Source organism: Geotrypetes seraphini, chromosome 9 (genome assembly GCF_902459505.1).
Source record: "Geotrypetes seraphini chromosome 9, aGeoSer1.1, whole genome shotgun sequence".
Taxonomy (NCBI): Eukaryota; Metazoa; Chordata; class Amphibia; order Gymnophiona; family Dermophiidae; genus Geotrypetes; species Geotrypetes seraphini.
Window position 1 is genome coordinate 166,986,334 of NC_047092.1, and position 21,176 is coordinate 167,007,509.

The 21,176-nt window shown below is 42.3% G+C and overlaps 1 protein-coding gene across 4 annotated transcripts in view; it reads right to left on the bottom strand.

The window, feature by feature from the left end:
* The window catches only part of SI (sucrase-isomaltase), a 179,169-nt gene that overhangs the window by 77,869 nt on the left and 80,124 nt on the right, over nt 1-21,176 (bottom strand). For all 4 annotated transcript variants that reach the window (XM_033957601.1, XM_033957603.1, XM_033957604.1 and 1 more), the window contains 5 exons: nt 19,573-19,727; nt 10,042-10,126; nt 5,140-5,196; nt 3,945-4,066; nt 619-707 (listed from right to left, as the gene is read on the bottom strand). In XM_033957601.1, the coding sequence (XP_033813492.1) occupies nt 619-707; nt 3,945-4,066; nt 5,140-5,196; nt 10,042-10,126; nt 19,573-19,727 (508 nt within the window). The remainder of the gene's footprint in view (nt 1-618; nt 708-3,944; nt 4,067-5,139; nt 5,197-10,041; nt 10,127-19,572; nt 19,728-21,176) is intronic.

Sequence of the window (21,176 nt, forward strand, 5' to 3'; positions counted from 1 at the left end):
GCTTTACGGCGCCTAACGTGGGCACCATTTATGAAATCTATCCTAAAGGCAAAACATGGTTATGATAGAACCAATTGTCCCATGAGGTGTTCAAAATGTAGAAAAACCAAGTCTTCTTCATTTTGTCCTGAGACGCCCCCGGCCAGTCAAGATTTTAGTATAATACATATGCATGAGAGATTTGAATAGACTGTCTCTGTCACAAGCAAATATATCTGATGTACATTAATTGTTGAAATCCTTAAAACATGACTCCCTCGGGATCTTCCATGACAGGTTTGGGAACCAGTGTTCTAAAACCGTAGAATTTTGACAAGAAGAAACAGAGCGTTTGCGTTTCTGTTATGAAGCTTAATGTGTCACATTTGGAATCAAGGAGTATACTGGCAAACTGTTGTATGAAAAGTTATAATTTCAAGTGTTCCTCAAGTTTCCAATGAGATTTATGTCATTGTTTATACGTTACAAACAAACTAATCAGGTCTTTTTGCCTTTACAAGTCCATATCATTGGTCAAAATCCAATAAAATAAGCGTGAATGGTGTAATTTTTCAACAAAGCTTTGTTCTTATTATTTAGGAATTGCATTTTTTTTTCATCAAGTTGAAAAATTCCTACTTCTGGATTCGCCATCGTCCCAGAATAATTCTCCTTTTGCTTTCTGATGGTCATCCAGGGCAATGATCAGACCCATGGGATTTTTACGGCTGTCAAAAAATATAAACTATTTATTATGTGTAAGAAATCACTCTCCCCCCACCCCCCACCCCTCCTTTTACAAAACCTTGAAAGTGGTTTTTAGCACTCACTGGCACGCTGAACACTGCGCTGCTCCCAGAGCATTCAGTGCACTGTTCAGCGCTAAAATACGCGGTTTTGTAAAAGGGAAGGAAAATTTATATTCAATTTAATCTGAACGTGTCTTACTTAAAATCAATATTATAGACTGTTCAGATGATGATATCAACAGTTCCCTTTTATTTCATATCTAAGGTAAAATATGGCCAACATTGAACTCACACAAATTTGAAGCAATTGTACTCAAAAGTACAGTAAGACTAATGCAATGTTAATGAAAGTAAACCCCATGTCAATGAGCATGAATAGAAGTTAATATTGCCATGGACTGATGTAATAAAATATTAATCAAATGTTGCATGCAAATTCATGCAAAGTAAGGCATTAACATTTTAAATGAGTCATAAACAATTTTAAGCAATACAGTTTGCATTAATCTGCTAGTAATGGAAAAAGAAGAGCTGTACCTTTCTGGTCTCGTGTTTGCATTAACCTCTGGGGGCTAATGCGGGAGCAATTAGGGACAGTGGGCCCCCCCCCCACCCATGCACACCAAAATTAATGCCTCTTTAGTATCTACATCAATCCCAAAAAGGCAAGTTAAATCCCCCTTCCATTGTCAAGATTCTCTCCCCTGCATACTCCATTCAAATTAGTGCCCCCGTTGATGGGGGCAGGAAGGACGGCCTTTTTTTGGTGATACAAATGCCAAGAGAGCTTCAAGGGATTGGAGGATGGAAAGGGTCCAGGTTAAAGGGCTAAAGCAATTTGCATTTATTGTGAGCGGGTACTTTCTCTCTCCTTCGTGGGCTCGCAATCTATACTCTTTTGTACCTGTAGCAACAGAGGGTTAAGTGACTTACAAGGCGCTGCAGTGGAAATCGAACCAAGTTCCCCAGGTTCTCAGTCCTCTACATTATGCATTAAGCTACTTCTCCACTCCATTGGGTGTGAATTAGCGCAGGGAAAGGGGTGACATGATTGAGACATTTAAGTACATCACAGGTCGTGTCGAAGTGGAAAACGACATATTCTTTCCCAAGGGACTCTCGGTCACAAGGGGGCACCCGCTCAAACTCAGAGGAGGGAAATTTAATGGTGACACCAGGAAGTATTTTTTCACAGAAAGGGTGGTAGATCGCTGGAACAGACTTCCGGCGCAGGTGGTCGAGGCCACCAACGTGCTCGACTTTAAGAATAAATGGGACATCCACGTGGGGGTCCCTTCGAGGGTCGAGTTAAGGTCATTAGCACTCAGACCTAAAGGGGTGGGTCAGTAGAGTGGGCAGACTTGATGGGCTGTGGCCCTTTTCTGCCGTCATCTTTTTATGTTTCTATGTTTCTATCAGTGCATTGAAGGTTGCAGTAATGTGATGTTTACCTAAGAATTGCCATACTGGGACAGACCGCAGGGTCCATCAAGCCCAGTATCCTGTTTTCAACAGCGGCCAACCCAGGTCCCAAGTACCTGGCAGAAACCCAAAGAGTAGCAACATTCCAGAGCTGAGTTTGTGATGTCATAATGCCTCATTCCACCAATGCCTAAGAGCCAAACTCAGCAGTGATGTCACAATGGCTTGATTACCCTATACTTGGCTCACATAAGAACATAAGAGCTGAAATACTGGGACAGACTGAAAGTCCATCAAGCCCAGTATCCTGTTTCCAACAGTGGCCAACCCAGGTCCCAAGTACCTAGCAAGATCCCAAGTAGTAAAACAGATTTTATTCTGCTTATCCTAGGCATAAGCAGTGCATCTCAATAAAGCCATCTCTTAAAGTTGTTTTATTTTATTTTATTTTTTATCTTCTTTCATTATTTCTATTTTCTATTTCTTTGATTTTTGATCTTGGAAATGTATTACATATTTTTATTTTAATCAGGTACTTTAGCTAAATTGTGAGCCTTCGGGACAGATAGGGTAGTTTTTCTCAAGTACTGTACCTAATTTCATTTTAGTTTGATACATTGTAAACCACTTAGGTCAGTAAACGCATAAACATAAACAATAATGGCTTATGGACTTCTCTTTTAGGGAAGTATCCAAACCTTTTTTAAACTCCGCTAAGCTAACTGATTTCACCACGCCCTCTGGCAACGAATTCCAGAGTTTAATTACATGTTGTGTGAAGAAATATTTTCTCCGGTCTGTTTTAAATCTACGACTTAGTAGCTTCATTGAATGTTTGCTCCAAGAGCGGGTCTAAACATGCTTTAACACTGTTCTTCTCAAACTAATTTAACCAATTACTGGTCAGGTTTTCAAGGCAGTCGCACAGAATAAGGATGAAAGCACAAAAAAAATATAGAGAGGTAGGTCCAATATTACATTACATTAGGGATTTCTATTCCGCCTGTGCCTTGCGGTTCTAGGCGGATTACAATATAGAAATATCTGGAATATTCCAGTAGAGTTACATTTCAGGATAAGTAAGTTACAGGAACAGTAGTGAGATATGAACTACAATTTCACAGAGGATAATACTTGTTACAGAAGATAGTACATATAACGGAAGATAATGCATTTAACAGAGGTAATACATGTTAACTCGATCGGTTGAATCGGGTGTAGTGTAGCAGAATTACAGTACATTCTAGATCGCAGATAAAAAGATAATATAGGTGGGTATTTCCGAAGTCGTTGATTGGGAGGTCATTGGGTGGCGGTTAGAGTGATGGGAGATATTTTTTGAACAGTAATGTTTTTATTTCTTTGCGGAACTCTTTTATGTCTGTTTATGAAATGTTAGGCAAACTTTAGAACTATACATATATTTTTTTGCATTTCCAAAGAAACAGAAACCTAAATCCCACTTGAAGATCTTACACCAGAGGAAAGTGAACTCTGATCGTCCAAGTCTGGTCTGACAAGTTTGCCCACACTGAAACCAACATAATATATTGCTGTAATTCTGATAGTCATTTCTGGCTTTGATGCAACACTTAGGGCTCCTTTCACAAAGGTGCACTAGCGTTTTTAGCGCACGCTAGCTGAAAAATTACCGCCTGCTTAAAAGGAGGCGGTAGTGGCTAGTGCACACGGCATTTTAGCGTGCGCCAAATCCGCTAGCGCACTTTTGTAAAAGGAGCCCTTAAACCCTGATTGCTGTCTAATTTGAACTATAAATGTAGCGTTCATTATTACCTATATACTGTGGTGTTTGCTGGATTTTGTGTAGGATAAATGTAGCCTCCTCTGAGATGAAGTCCAAGTTTATCCGCTGGAAGATTCATGTCCACCCTTGTTTTTCTTGTATATTTATTACCCTGATTTACAAAAATATATAAATTATCGTATTTTGTTTTTTTATGTGAAAGTCATTCTAAAAGGATCTGAGCATGCATCAAAATCTTTTTATAAGCAGATAATTTATAGTATATAGGGTTAAAAGATGTCTGGATTTCCCCGGACATGTCCTCCTTTTCGAGGACATGTTCGTGGGTCTGGATGGCTTTTCTTATGTTCTTATTACATTCAATTACAGTACTCCCCCGATATTCGTGGGGATTCCGTTCCAGGAACCCCCGCGAATCTCGAAAAACCACGAATACTGTTTTTCATGGGGAAGCCTGAAGAGGGCAGCGGGAGAGGGAAGCAGGAGAGCAGCTGGAGCGCTGCAAGTGCAGGAAATCACTCGCGGTATGTTCTGACCGCCTCTTCCTGCACTAAGTCGGGCCTTATCCAGTCAGGACCTGCGTGTCAAAGCAGCTCCTGATTAGATAAGGCCCGACTTAGTGCAGGAAGAGGCGGTCGGAGCATACCGCGAGTGATTTCCTGCACTCGCGGCGCTCCGACTGCTCTCTCCTGCCTCTCCCGTTGCCCTCTCCTTGTCGGCGGTTCGTGGTCAGAAAATACCACGAATGACTGGGACCACGAACCGCAGACCACGAATGACCGGGGGAACACTGTATTTATTTATTTTTTGTACACCGCATAGAACTTCACGGTCCTGCGGTATATAAGCTGATTGTTATATATATATATATATATTCTGTATATATAAATTGTAAATTGAGATATTTATTTTTGGAGGGTACAAAAATCCTGATGTTTACTCCATTACAAATTAAATACAAAAATATTTTCAAAAGGCAAACATTTAGCTGTATGAAAGAATCTCTTTTTTTAACCTCACCTTTGGCAAAACCATAAGCCCCCCCCTTCACCTAGCTTACCCCAGTCTCCTTCACCAAGAAAACTCCGTCCCTTTAAATCTTCCCCTACAAGCCCAGCACCAGCACTCTTCCCCTAAACAACATCAACCCTACCATTCTTTCAACCCGCCAGGCTGTCTTCAAATGGCACAATTTATTGGTGCAATCAAATACACTGCACTTACTGTTTCATATTCATACCACACTGCATCAGGCATATAGGCACTCACTGTGGTTGTACCCTGAAACCATAGAAAAATAGATTTATAAAGCTTTTTTTTTTTTTTAATCAAAGCTAAATTTTTCTTTTTTTTTTTATAAATTCTTTATTCATTTTCAAAATTACATTAAATGTATATATATATTCAATCACATTAACAATAAATATACCATTTTACATTCTATCATTTGTACAGTACATAAATTTTTACCCCTCCCCTTCCCACCCCTCCCTACCATATATTCCATAATCATATAAAAAACATATTAATAAAATATCCCTCACCCTACCCAAATTAATTGATACATTAAAGGAAAACATTTTCAACTAATCCGTACAAAATTTTGCTAATGGTTTCCACACATCCTGAAATTTCTTGAAATACCCTCTTTGTACTGCAATAAATCTTTCCATTTTATAGATATGGCACAAAGAGTTCCACCAAAAACTGTAATTTAGTCTCCTCCAATCCTTCCAATTATATGTAATTTGTTGAATGGCAACCCCAGTCATTATAAGTAACAATTTATTGTTGTTCGCAGAAATCTGACTTTTTGCTCTCATTTCCATGCCAAAAATCACAGTATCATAGGATAAATAAAGCTAAATTCTTGTTAAAGTTACACTTAGGGGGGTCAATATTCAAAACAATTTAACCAGGCAGGGACCAACTACTGATATTCAGCAATACTTAATCCAGACCTGCCAAGTCTTCAGCTTTCCGCGGGAGACTCCTGCTTTAGCGGGTCTTCTCCTGCTGATGAGCCAGAATCTCCTGTTAAGTTGCTTCTCCGTGCCCTGGCAGCAGGAAAGGCCTTCTTAAAAGTTCATTTCCTACTGCTGCTAATTCTGAGGCAGCAGGAAGTGACCTTTTATGAAGGCTTTTCCTGATGCCAGGGTATGGGGAGTCAACTACTTTTGCCTCTGACAGTGGCGTAGTAAAGGGGGGCGGGCAGGGAGGTGGTTCTCCCTGGGTGCCATCTTGCTAAGGCTTGGTACCCCTCCTCCTCTCTGCCCCTCGCCTTCCCCCGTACCTTTTTTTTATTTCCCTGGCACGAGGTTGCTGCCTGCACTGGCATCGGCGCTCTCTCTGATGTCACTTCCTGGGACCCACGCCTAGGAAGTGATGCCAAAGGGCGAGCCAACACCAACGTGGGATTGCTGCTCATTCCGGAGAAATTTAAAAGGTATGAAGAAAGGGAAGGGGCATGCTTACGGCAGGGAGGTGGGAAACAGAGTGGGGGAGGGGCAACACCGCCCCGGGTGCCGTTGACCCTTACTATGCAAATTGGCTGTGCTAGGGGCGGAGCAATGGGTGGCGGGGCAGAGTGATGGACAGGGTTGGGTGGAGCAATGGGTGGGTTGGGTAGTGGGATCGATGCCGGAAATTTCATTTCATGAGATATCATTTGTAAACGCTGCAAGCATCCTTTTGTTTGACATTCATCACCATAATTATAATTCTACATATTTGGGTAGCTACGCTCTTGATAAGACCCCTGATAAAGGCTCTGTAGCCAAAACACGGCCCATGTTGGGTTTATGAAGATCCCAATAAACATTTATGAATCTGAGTCATTTCCACTGGTTGTTTATTGTTATCGTGTGACCTTTGGAGGTCAGTTCTGTCCTTGGTTCTTCTTGTAGCATTTGCACATGGCCATAATGCTCAATATAGAAAATCGAGAGGCGAGTTGTAGTTCATTCTCCTTTTTCTTCACTGCCAAATTTTGTTTTAACACTTTTTAATATTTTTTTTTATTATAAGCCGCTTAGACATTTTATGATAGGTGGGATATCAAGATTGAAATACACTTGGAAGCTTGGGGAGTTTATGGTCACGGTAAAAATGGCTTACGGGAGAGAAAACTAAGATGGCGACGGAGCAGGTTGCATAGTTGCCTTTGATGTAAATAAAAGACAATAAATAACATTTTTTTAAAAAAAGGCTTTCAAACGTGGGAAAGACTCGCATATGGGCACTAATTTTTATTGCAGCTCCGTAAAAGAACCCATATGTTAGCCAGCCAAATGGGACTCCATAAATAGCAGTACTATCTTTGCACCCTTTAATTTACCGTAGCTAAGTAAAAGGAACTTTATGTACGTGTAGTCCTAGTTTCCCGCCTCCACCGCATGGCACAGGGCTCGGGAGAGCTCTTCGGGTTGGGGTGGGGGAGGGGGTCACGCACCAGACCATAGCGCTCACAAAAAGATACAAGATACAAGTTTGGAGGGAAGAATGTCGATTATGCATGTCAAGATCGGAGCATCAATGATATCTGTGGCTGGTGTAGAATTATGGAATGCCCTGCCTAGTATTTTACGATTCTGTATTGAGAGGATGTCCTTTAAGAAAATGCTGATAACGCAATTATTTGCCAATGCTTTCTTATGCTATTGCTTATTCCTTTCATCAAGTTTCAAGTTTATCAAGTTTTATTATAATTTGATGAATCATTTATTCGAAATTTACTAAGCGAATTACAATAAAATAAAAATAAACATAAATTTAGACATACTATTTAAAATTTACATATAATGGGCTAGACCGATAAACTTACAGACAAAATTGATACACAATATCCTCTTGAGATTTCCCTGTCATTAACGTATGATTTAAAGCATGCTGTATTTCTGAATTGATTTGCATGCCAATGTGAATTGGTGTGGCTATCTACTTTAGAGTCGATCATTTGATTTGATGTGAATGTGGTTTTGCCTTGAACTTTTGATATTTTATATTGGGGGGATGTCTATGATTACATTACATTACATTAGGGATTTCTATTCCGCCATTACCTTGCAGTTCAAGGTGGATTACAAAAGAATTATCCAAGATGTATTACAACAAGAACTTACAAAAAAAAAAAAAAAAAAATTGATCATTTTCAAAAAGAGTGAGAAATGGGTAAGGTTATTTGTTTGGGGTAGTTGGCTTTAGTGAGAGGTGGAGTTTGAGACTTGCAGTATTATTTCTTTTTTCAGAGTTTTCTTGAAGAGTATGGTCTTTATTTCTTTTCTAAAAGTTTTGTAGTCTAGGGATGCCATCAGTAGATTGGCGATTTGGTTGTCTAGTTTGGCTGCTTGAGTGGCTAGGAGGCCATCATATAGTTTTTTCCGTTTGACCTCCTTAATTGGGGGGTATGAGAATGGGGTTTGAGTTTTCCTATGTCTGGTTGAGGTGTTGTGGATGAGGCGGTTGTTCAGGTAGTTTGGGCTGTCTCCGTATAAAGTCTTAAATAGTAGACAGTAGAATTTAAATTGTATTCTTGCTGGGATCAGAAGCCAGTGCGATTGGAGATAGGCTTCTGTAATGTGATCATGTTTCTTTGATGTTGTCCAGACATGTCTACGTTATATGTGGAAATCACAGGGAAACAAGATTTTATGTATGTGACTTGGAAACCGCATAGTCGTAGGGAGTGCATACAATTTTTAATAAATAAATAAATGTTTGAGTTGCAAAAATCTCTCACACAGCTGTTTTCAGTCCCTTGTGGACTCACAGATCACACTCGAGCTTAGGCATAGGCTGGGGCCGGAGAGATCCAGTAAATCAGAGGATGAGCAACTCCAGGGTCTCACTCGAACGCCTTAATCTCTTTCTGATGTAAAAGACAGCTCAGTCCAAGGTATGAGTGAACCAAATTGGAACTTTATTTAAAGTTGATTTGAGGAACAGTCTTTGAGCTATTTACATTTAATCAATGAAAGGCAGTTACTCCAGTTCCATCAAAAGATTTTCCCCCATCCCTTCCTTTCTCACTTGGAGGCCATTATTTACAGCTTTTTCAGTAACAGCAGACAATTTGGTTCTATCAACAGATTTTCTCCTGTCACTTTCTATTCTCTTTTGTCTCCATTATTCACACAGACTTGTGAGTTCCCTCCCAAATTGCTCTGAGAGTCTCCCTCGGTTTTGAGCTTTGGTGGGAGAAAGTAACAAGCAAAAAAGTCAGGATCATACTCCTCCCTTCCCTTTTATAACCTTCCCCCTCCCTCCTGGGAAAAAGGGACCTCCCACAACTCCTCTCTAGCCACAGTTAAGACTCAGCGACCACCTGAAAAATCCTCCACCACTGCTTTTACAGCAGAGGAATTTTTCAGGAAGGGGGTCACATATGTTTAGGGTTACCAGATTTCCCCGGAATGTCCTCCTTTTGAGGACATGTCTCGGGGTCTGGACGGCTTTTCATAATCTGGCACTTTGTCCGGGTTTTGGAAAGCTTCCCCCGAAATTGTGTCGAGCAAGAGACGCGGATGCCACGTGATGCCATTGCATTGTCCGACCAGAGCAAGCAGTGGGGGCGGGATTAGGGGCAGGACTGGGGCATGACGGAGCACGGATGGCCGGGTCTTTGGGTCTGGATTTTACAAATGTAAAATCTGGGAACCTTACATATGTTTTGCCTTTTTATTGTACTTCGTTGGGGGATTTTTTTTTTTTTTAATATTGGTCCTGTCTAAGATATGTTCCAGGCTTTTAGAAAATTTTCCACTCTGTATAGTATGTGACTTGCCCAGGGTCATAAGGAGCAGCGAGGGATTTGAACCCACAGCCTCAGAGTGCTACGATTGTAGCTCTGACCCCTGCACATGTGTAAATTCTAGTGCACAGATCTGAAAAGGGGGCGTGGTCGTGTGAGAGGCCTGGATGAGTCATGGGCATTCCAAGAATATGCCTGATCAGATGGTATAAATCCTCATACCCAGAAGTTAGGCACAGATCCTGGCGCTAGATGGCATTCTATAAACGGGAGTCCTGTTTATGGAATAACGCTTAGCATTCATTTTTTTATCGGTGCCAATTTTTCAGTGCCATATAGTGAATTTGGTGCAAGGTGTAAAACTATATCAGACTTACTGGATCTAACACTGGTGTAATAAGAAGCCCAGGACCCCACAGGAACTGTCGATCCACACCCCATGTTGCTTCATCTGAATAGAACCTAAATAAATATAAAAATAACAAGATTGGAGTATGATCGTGTAATGGTCTAAAAGCGATCAGAATAATTTTAAATTGAAATCAGTACATTATTGATAGCCAGCATGATAGTAGAGGACTTTTTCAATCTCATGTGGTGTCCAGCATTCTTACCCTTCCCCTATGTCCTGTAGTGTCCAGCATTTCTCCCCTTCCCTCCCTTCCCATGATGCCCCTTTCTTCCTCCTCCTCCTCCACTGCCACCCCCGAACTGAAAGAACTTCTACTTCCTCACTTCTTGTGTCCCTCCCATCTCCCCTACAATTCCCTCCCCCCAAACAGATGAAGCCCCCTCTTGGACCCATCTGTAGGCCCTGAATGGTGATCTGCAGCATTTTTTTCCCTCTCTGACCTCTCCGCCCCCCCCCCCCCACTTCCCCATGATAATCAACATTTCTCTCCCTCTCTGATACCCCCTGTGTTGACCACTTCTCTCCCTCTTCCCTGCTCACCCTGCCATAGTGATTAGACCTCTCTCTTCCCTTCCCCCTATCCCCATGGTAACCAGCACTTTTTTCTCTCTTCTCCCTCCCCTCAACTATGGTGACAGCCATTTCTCTTCTTACTGGTTCCTCCTTCTGGCCAGTCGCTGTTGACACTGATATGACTGCAAGCGGGGCCATTCTGGGGCCTTATCATCTGTGTATGCTCAAGGCCTTCTGGCCCCCTCCTTCTTCAAAACAGCATGTGCAGCTTGCAGTAACTTTGCAGTGGCAGTGCCAAGGAGATACCAGTAAGAAGAGAAATGCCAATCAACACAGGGGGAAGAGGAAGGAAAGAAATTGGTATCAACTCAAATATAAACTGAGATCCCAATGTTGGGACTTTTTTTGTGTGTGTGTTTGTGGAGGGGGTGAGGGAGTAAAAAAAAAATCTCAGCTTATAGTTGAGTATACAGTGTTCCCCCGGTTGTTTGTGGTCGGCGGTTCGCGATCCTGGTCATTCGCGGAATTTCCAATCGTGAACCGCCAAGAAGAGGGCAGTGGGAGAGGCAGGAGAGAGCAGCCGGAGCGCCGCGAATGCAGGAAATCACTCGTGGTACGCTCCGACCGCCTCTTTCTGCATGTCGGGCCTTATCCAATCAGTCGGGCCTTATCCAATCAGGAGCTGCTTTGACACGCAGCTCCTGATTGTATAAGGCCCGACTTCATGCAGGAAGAGGCGGTTGGAGCATACTGCGAGTGATTTCCTGCACTCGCGGCACTCCGGCTGCTCTCCTGCTGTCTTCTCCCGCTGCTCACTTAAGGCTCCCCCATGAAAAACCGTATTCGCGGGTTTTTAAGATTCACAGGGGTTCCTGGAACGGAACTCGCGTGAATCTCGGGGGAGCACTGCATATGGCAATAGGTCTTAGTAACTAATAATTACTACTACTACTACTACTACTAGTAGCCAAAGTAGAGGTACCAGATTTTCCAAACGGAAAATTCAGACCCCTAGACCTACCCCCAGGCCTGCTCAGTTCCACCCATTCCCACTCCATTATGCCCTAGTCCTGCCCCCATCCCACCCTAGCCCCACCCCCCCGCTGCCTGCTCTCGTCGGGCAGAACGACGATTTGTTGGAAGCTTTTCAAAACCCAGAAAAGCCATCCAGACCTCCGGACATGTCCTCAAAAGGAAGACCTGTCCGTGGAAATCCAGATGGCTGGTAACCGTAAGCCAAAGCATCATTTCTATAGTGCTACAAGATGTATGTAGTACTTTACAGACACATATAACTTACTCATTAGAGCTCATAATCTTATCTAGTCAGACAAATGACACACAATCAGTAACATACAGTATAAAAACTTTGAGTTATGGCAGGACGGTACGTGATGTTCAGACAGGGATTGCTGACATTAATTGGATAAAATACAAAGAAATCAGGACAGCATCCCCCAAACTCTAAATGAATTGCTGAGTCAGGGAAGGATGAGCAGGGAGGGAGGGATGCTATTTTCAGCAGAAATCTATTTGCATCGCATATTTTCCTGGTTATGTGCAAAGGGGGAAAATTCTGGGTTCATTTCCTATCATTTGCAATCTTTCTTGGTTTTCAGGAAACGTGTCTTCATGAAAAATGATTACAGTTTTTAAAAAAGTTTTAACAAGCATTAATTTATAGTTTAACGTGTCCTAAATTGATTTAACGCATAGTATTGAACTGAATGCACACTTAATAAAGCACAACTCTGGTATCTTGCAATCTGGACAAAACTCTGCAGCGCGACTCATCTTCTACCAAACTCGCTACGCTCTCCTTAAATCACTTCACTGGCTCCTTATCCGCCATCACATATAGTTCATTGCTGACCTACAAGTGTGTTCATTCTGCTGCCCCTCCATATCTCTCCTCTCTTCTCTCTCCTTATACACCTCCCAGAGAACTCCATTCCTCAGATAAGCTGCTCTTAGCGTTACCCTTCTCCTCCACTGCCAATTGCAGACTTGGTTCCTTTCATCTAGCTGCCCCCTATGCCTGGAATAAATTACCACAGTTTGTCCATCAAGCACTTTCCCTTGTTTAAGAGCAGACTGAAAATCCACCTTTTTGACATAGCCTTCAATCCTTAACCCTACTCCTCTGCCCTCCAACCCAGCCAGTTGATTAACCGTTCCCCTTAACTGTATCCATGACATCCTGTTTGTCTGTTTTGTCTATTTAGATTGTAAGCTCTTTTGAGCAGGGACTGTCTTCTTTGTGGCTCTGTAAAGCGCTGCATGCATCTGGTAGCGCCATAGAAATAATTCATAGTAGTAGTAATAGTGTGAAGAGTTTCAGACTTTGGGAAGCAGAGCTGAGATTGTGATGTCATAATGCCTCACTCCACCAATGCCTAAGAGCCAACCTCATCAGTGATGTCACAATGGCTTGATTGTCCTACAAATAGTCTCAGGTGTCTCATTTATGGAATTTGTTACCGTTGACAATCCAAAATAAAATGAGTTCTTTTAAAATATGTCCTTCAAGTGTTGTAGAATCAATATTAGGTTTAATGCCCAGTTCTGAATAATCAGGCCAAGGTGGTTTACAAAATTAGTTGTATGTGTAAACTTCACATCTTTGGGTGACCCTCGGAGCTTTGTCATATTGACACTGCGGCCCTTAACATGAAAAAGGTTGGAGATCACTGGCTTAGGATGTCCTTCATCAGCAGATACGTGTTGGCCATGGGAAGTTTGCACAACCTTATGAGGGTTATTTTTAGACATTTACACAAGGATGTTATCACTCTAAAGATGGTTTGTTTGTTTTTTAATTCCACATCATTCTGTAGAAACAGAGATCCATGTATAGGTTTACCAGATGTCTGGATTTTCCCCGGACATGTCCTCCTTTTGAGGACATGTCCAGGGGTCTGGACGGCTTTTCAAAACCGGGCACTTTATCCGGGTTTTGAAAAGCTTCTACTCAATTGTGTCGGGCAGGAGGCAATCTGCGCATGCGTGGATTGCCTCCTGCCTGGGGGGCGGAGCTTGGATAGGACTGGGGCAGAGATGGGTCTAGGGACTGGGGGGCGGGTCTAGGGTGTATGGATTTTACAATCATGGAATCTGGCAACCCTAACCGTGTATCGTTGTTACATGCGATCATTGTTACATTTATATCGGCCGAAGCAGAACTTCGTTCGATGGACAAGTTGCTGTTGGATGTGCCATCTTTGAGTGTAATATGGTTGGCAGGGTTCCGTAAAACCGCAGGTGTCAGAACGAGGGAGGCCACGGGGGCCATGGCCTACCCAAAAATTCTCGGTCGCTTTTTTTTTTGTGGGGGGGGGCAGCCCTCCTCCCACCCATCCTTCTTAAATCTTTGGACAGCCACTGTGCATCCGCCGTGCAGCGCCAGCCAGCAGGCCTGCCCCAGAACCCTTCATTCTGCTTCCGGGAACAGGCCTGATTGTGGATACTGTGCTGAGGCTGCTGAAGATTTAATTAAAGCCCTGAGAGGAGGTGGATAGGGGACTCAGGAGCTGTTTAGAGGTCATGTGCTAGGGCAGAGCACCCGGGCCCCCCCCAAACAAAGCAGCATTCCGCTGCCTATGCATAAAACCATGTTCTCTGTACAGGGGCCTGCCTGTTGGAACATGTTGCCACAGGACTTGAGGCAGGCCAGCAGTGAGTTGCAGTTTAAGAGCGGTTTGAAGACTGTACTGTTTTTGCGCTCTTTTGAACCCTGAATCGGCATTTTGTGCCGTTTTGCTGGGACAAATGGTGGTTTCATAGCTCGCTGAAATCAGTGATGTGTTGTGTTGATGTGGTTATTGTCTTTGTTATGGTTTTTTTTTTCCCTGTGATTTTATTATGCATGTTATTTTGTAATCCGCGTAGAATCGCTGGATATACGGAATATAAATGTTTTAAATAAATGTATTTTAAATTGGCCTCCGTGTTCACTGCAGCTTTTGTAAAATATGGCCTCCATTTCCTAACTATTCAATTTAATTTCTTAGACTTCTGATATTAGCACACATGCACGTAACAATGACTTTTATTCCTGTTCTCTACCTGTTCATTATTATCAGTTGAATCAGGTAATTTGGAATCATTCTTATCTGGCTGCTATTCATTTAAGTCCTTCTAAGCTACTGTCAGCTTTCATCTATGATATAGTTAAAAAGCTGCTCTCTGAAGAGACCCGAGTGGTATTGAAAGTTTTTGAATTAATGTAATAAATTGGATGTGTACGCTATATAGTATGTGCCTAATAAAGCTTTTTCCCAGGTATTGAAACAATGGCATTATTAATAATTGCAGGACTGGGGATGTAGAGGGTTATGAAAACTAGCAATTATTGAATTCATAGTGATTAATATGAAAAGTGGAAACCTCTGTGTTGCTTCAGTTCTCGGCAGCAGAAGAAAATCAGCAATCCTGACCGTTCAAGAGCTCATCAGGATCTCAGCTTTTCAAGTTTAAAAAATGCCTGTACAGCGACAGCATCTATGAGACAAACTTGGTTTTTCTTGTTGCATGGGATTTTTGGGACCCCAGTTCGTTTGCAAAAGTTAGACAGTTCTAAATCTAATAGATGCTGGCATTGTCATCTTGATATAGGGACTTTGGATCATCTGTTGTTTTATTGTCCTTTGATACTTAATTTTTGGAAGTCGATATGGGGCCAAATTAATGTTGTATTTGGGTCATCGATACCATTGACTTATGAAGCCATAATTTGTGCTACTTTACTACATGTTAAACCTTCTTTGGATCGTTATAAAAGCCGGCTTTTCTTAATAATGACGGGTATAGCAATGCAGATGATTACACGCAATTGGAAGAGTTATGATAGACTTAATTATACTTTTTGGTGGGCGAACTTATGTTGCAGTTACAAATATGAAAGAATGAACGCTGAATTTTTGGGCTATAGTAATGCATTTAGAAGGGTGTGGAGCCCGTTGACATCATTTGTTGAATCACATTAGTTGTCATAAACCTCTTCATCTTAGTTATTTTCCTCACACATCCAGGGTGGGAGGGAGGGAGGTAGGAAGGCATCATTATTTCTTGTATTTAGTTTATTGAAATTCTATATGTGGTTATACTTTTGTGGATGAATGGGAGGAAGGGGAGAGAAAATGATTAAAACGAAAATGGTAAAAGGGCTGGAACACTGCTCATACGCCGAGAGGCTGGATAGGCTGGGGCTCTTCTCTCTGGAGAAAAGGAGACTCAGGGGAGATATGATAGAGACCTTCAAGATCATGAGGGGCATAGAGAGGGTGGATAGGGACAGATTCTTCAGACTGAAGGGGACAGCAAATACGAGGGGACATTCTGAGAAACTGAAGGGAGACAGGTTCAAAACAAATGCAAGGAAGTTTTTTTTCACCCAAAGGGTCGTGGACACTTGGAATGCGCTACCGGAGGAAGTGATCAGGCAGAATACGGTACAAGGATTCAAACAGGGATTGGATGGATTCCTGAGGGATAGAGGGATCGTGGGATACTGAGGGAGGAGCTGGGATGTAACACGGGTGTAGGAAGTTAACCAGGAAATGAGTAACCCAACCTGGTCGTGCATGTGTAGACCGGAGGGCTAGGACTTCGATAGGAAGGCAGGACTTAAATGGGAAACCAAGGTGGCAGGGGAGCCCCTTCTGATGATTCAGACAGGTCTTGACCTGTTTTTGGGCCACCGCGGGAGCGGACTGCTGGGCAGGATGGACCTGTGGTCTGACCCGACAGAGGCACTGCTTATGTTCTTATGTTCTTATTGCTTTTAGAATGTTTGTATATTTAAAGTGCTTTTCCTGATTAGTTTATGTTTAAAATTTTTGCAATGCACTGTTAATATTTGAAAATGAATAAAGATTTTTTTTTTAAAAACCCACAATACATTCTGAGAGCTATCTAAAAAATAACAAAAAAAAAAAAGCCTGATTTTTTAAATTCCATTGGCAAGCAACTATGCATGTGGCATGCGGAAGAAAGTTAATTTACACAGAGAGTAGTTTTATGAAGGCATTTTCATGGTGTCAGGTCAAAAGCGCGCCGGGACAAAGGCGCGCCCAGACAATTGAGCGCAGCGCGGAGACGCGCCCCACTCAAAATTAATGTTTTTAGGGCTCTGACGGGGGGGTGTGTGGGGGGGAACCCCCCACACTTTACTTAATAGACATCGCGCCGCGTTGTGGGGGCGTTGTGGGGGGTGTGGGGGGTTGTAACCAGTGTTCCCGCTAAGCTGCGCTGGCGTGCGCTGGCGCACAAAATATTACATCGCAGCGCACAAGTTTATCGTCACAGCGCACGGCGTACGGCAGAAGGCAGGGCGGCGAGAGGAGAATCGGGCGAGTTGGCTCATAACTTGCTGGCGCCCGATATTTTTAGCTCACAGCGAAAAAAAGTTTGCTCACAACACCCGCCCGCTTAGAGGGAGCACTGGTTGTAACCCCCCACATTTTACTGAAAACTTCACTTTTTCCCTGTTTTTAGGGAAAAAGTTAAGTTTACAGTAAAATGTGGAGGGTTACAACCCCCCACACCCCCCCACAACGCCGGCGCGATGTCTATTAAGTAAAGTGTGGGGGTTCCCCAACAAAACCCCCTGTGGGAGCCCCTAAAAACAGTAATTCTGAGCGGCGCACGCCTCCGCGCTGCGCTCAATTGTCTGGGCGCGCCTTTCCGTTGTCTATGAACCCATTTTCACTTCCAAGTGCTATAACATGTAGAAATATGACTTCCAGTGACAAAACAAAGGTGTTCAATAATATAGGAGAGGAAAAAGGATCTCGGAAACCTGCTCAGAAACTGATGGAATACTTAAAGATTCAAGTCTGAGGCTTATCAGTTCCAGATTTCAATCACTGACCCTGTAACACTTTTTATATGTGTATATTAATATCTAATCTTTCATTTTTGATTTTTTGATCGCAACTCCTACTGCACCCACATTAAATCCTTGTGTGTAGCGCATAAAACTTCCTGTAATTGTTATAATATGTAATTAGATGCACACTGGATATTGAATAATAACATCTGACTTATACAAAAAGAGCCACTAAACTTATCTCAAAAAATGGTTTCACCAGTCCAATCCCAACGGTGCCTGTTTCGCCAAACTTGAGTCGGCTTCTTCCGGGGATACACTCAGGACTGGAAAGAACAGGTTTGGCTCAAAAAGATTGTTATATTGTCAGCTCGGACTTTACAAGATAGTAACCACTCCTCAATTACAGCATTGTTTTATAAAGAACCGATTCTATGAAGCGACCCCCATGCCATGCTGTTTTTCCCCTCCCCCATACCCTCCTTTACTTTTATTTTTATGATGTACCGTATTTCCCCTCATATAGGCCACCCCAGTGTACAGGCCACAAAAAATACTTATACATGTTTTAAAACTCTTAGATAAGCCGCCCCATGCTACAAGCCGCGGCTTATCTATGAGTTTTAAAACCACATAGGGGCAGTCTATACATCCCTCCCCCTGTATACATTCCTCACCCCCACCCCCCCCCGCCAGCTGCCTTTTGCAATGTTGCGGCGCAATCTTTTCAGCGTCCAGCCACCACCGCGCTGATTCCTCAATTTTCACCTTCTCCAAGGTAGGAAGAATGAGAGGGCACTCTCTAAAGTTGAAAGGGGATAGATTCCGTACAAACGTAAGGAAGTTCTTCTTCACCCAGAGAGTGGTGGAAAACTGGAACGCTCTTCCGGAAGCTGTTATAGGGGAAAACACCCTCCAGGGACTCAAGTCAAAGTAGATAAAGACAGACTGTTCACCCTCTCCAAGGTAGAGAGAACGAGAGGGTACTCTCTAAAGTTGAAAGGGGATAGATTCCGTACAAACGTAAGGAAGTTCTTCTTCACCCAGAGAGTGGTGGAAAACTGGAACGCTCTTCCGGAGGCTGTTATAGGGGAAAACACCCTCCAGGGACTCAAGACAAAGTAGATAAAGACAGGTTGTTCACCCTCTCCAAGGTAGGGAGAATGAGAGGGCACTCTCTAAAGTTGAAAGGGGATAGATTCCGTACAAACGTAAGGAAGTTCTTCTTCACCCAGAAAGTGTTGGAAAACTGGAACGCTCTTCCTGAAGGCTGTTATAGGGGAAAACACCCTCTGGGGATTCAAAACAAAAGTTGGACAAGTTCAAACCCACAGTGCTGCTTGTGACCCTGGGCAAGTCACTTAGGGGCAAATTCTATAAGAAGCGCTCAAAAGTTAAGCGCCAATATAGGCACCATTCAGAGCGATTCAAGTACAATTGGGTGCTGTTTAGTAAATCGCGCTGAGCGGCACCTCTATGGGCACCTATTTTAATAATAATAATAACAGTTTATATACCGCAGGACCGTGAAGTTCTATGCGGTTTACAATGATTAAAAGTTACAGAGTTAAGATTTAGCGCCCAATAAACAGGCCAGCTCGAACCACAACTAAAACTTTGGTGCCCATGCGAGCACTTAAGCACGCTTAAGAGCAGCGATTCTGTAATAAGGCGCCTAACACGAAGCCACGCCCACGCCTAACATGCATAGCACCTTTTTTTTTTTTGAAAGCCGCATAATTTTTAGAGGCGCCTTGTTATAGAATCGCTCTTTCTTGATAAGCACCTAGGTTTCAATTAGTGCTGATTAAAAAGCTTACTTGAGCTTGTTATTCAATTTAGATAGGCGCCTATCTAGTTGAGCGCCTCCGAAATAGGTGCCCAACATTAGACGCTAGTTACAGAATTTGGGCCTTAATCCCCCCATTGCCCCAGGCGCATTAGATAGATTATAAACCCACCAGGACAGACAGGGAAAAATTCATGTAAACCGTTCAGATTTCCATTATGAGAACAGTATAGAAAATTGAATAAATAAATTTCTGAAATCCCACTTTCAATTCACTAGAAATCTATGCAAATATTGAGCAAGCACAATTACTTATAATAATATAGGTTTCTATATTTCCTTTTCCTTTTCTTTTTTCTACTTACTCATGCATTACTGGTCTCACTACTGTGTCGCCTCTGGTGTGAGCACGGTAGAAGAGAGTGTAGAGATAAGGCAGTAGCATATAACGAATGTTCAAGTAGTGCCTGGAGGTTTGCACCAACAGTGAATCTTCTCCAAAGTACGCTGGATCTTGAGGCTAAAAATTAAGGTGAATTAATTGATATGAGAGATTTGGATAGTTTTCTTATGTTCTTTTTTTGAATGATGATTGCCAATTCATACCTATCTAAGGCCCCCTTTTATCAGGCTGCGTTAGAGTTTTCTATCGTTAGAGTTTTCTGCGTTAGAGTTTTCTATCTGAGGGTAGCCCCTGAGGTCTTTTAAGAAGATTAGGTAAAGGTTTTTCTACGATTGATGTGTCTACTTCCCCTACTTAATTGTGGATAATATCGCTGACTACTAATATGGATTTGGGATCTTTATAGAATAAGGGCAGATCATGCCAAACTTATGCCTAACTGGAAGAAACAGGCATAAGTCCAGTGCTTAAAGTGAGGTGTGGAATGCCAAAGACCTTCCTATGCCACTCCCATGGCCACATTCCCTTTTGGGTTCTGCATGGGAAAAGTTAGGTGCCAAGTTATAGAATAGCACATAGGGGATATCTGCATGAAACTTCAATCAAATATTGTATTATTAATTTATTGTTTACTTATTGTTACTATGTATGTTCTGTTGTAAGTCACATAGAATTGCTGGATATAAATATTTAAATCAATCAATCAAGCACTTATTACCTCATTAAATTGTGCATGTATCTCTTATCAATGTGCAAAAACTGGCTCCCAACTTTGCAGGAAAATGTGTTTTCTCATTTGTAAATGGCATGGGATAGTTCTTTTCCATTGCAAATGCTACTAGGTCCTTTAAGGCTCTTATGTGGATGATTTATTTTTATGTGGATGATTTCAGTGTACCTTTCAAATAAAGTCCATTTAGGAACATCGTCACTCCATAGAGTTTTTTTTGGTTTTCTCTGGATTTTCTTCTTTGTGGATATTTTGGGGTCAGTTCCTTTTGTTTTTTGCTACTTAGGATTTTAAAGTGTTTGAAGCTTGCGCAGATGAGGACGGAGCTTAGGCATTGGTGGAATGAGGCATTATGACATCACAGTCTGAGCTCTAGAATGTTGCAAACACAAGCAGTGTCTTACTTCCGGCTCACCACACAATTGTTTCCCACGTACTCACCTTTATAGGACCCCCCAGGGACCCCTGAAGAAGACTTTTTGTCGAAACGCGGACCGTGTTGGGTCCTGTATCCCTAGCGGACTAGGTCCTTTAAGGCTCTTATGTGGATGATTTACTTTTATGTGGATGGAATTATTTTATGTGGTTGATTTTAGTGTACCTTTGGAACTTTGATACTTTCAAATAAAGTCCATTTAGGAACATCGTCACTCCACAGAGTTTTTTTGGTTTTTTCGTGGGATAGTTCAATATCATTTCCTATATTGTTGCAAATGACATCTCATCCTTACCTGGGATGTCAGAGTGCCTTTGGGGAGGTAAAGAGGCTTGATATACTGACTTTTTCTGGTTACAATCAAAGCAGTTTACATGCTATGTACAGGTATTTAGTTTGT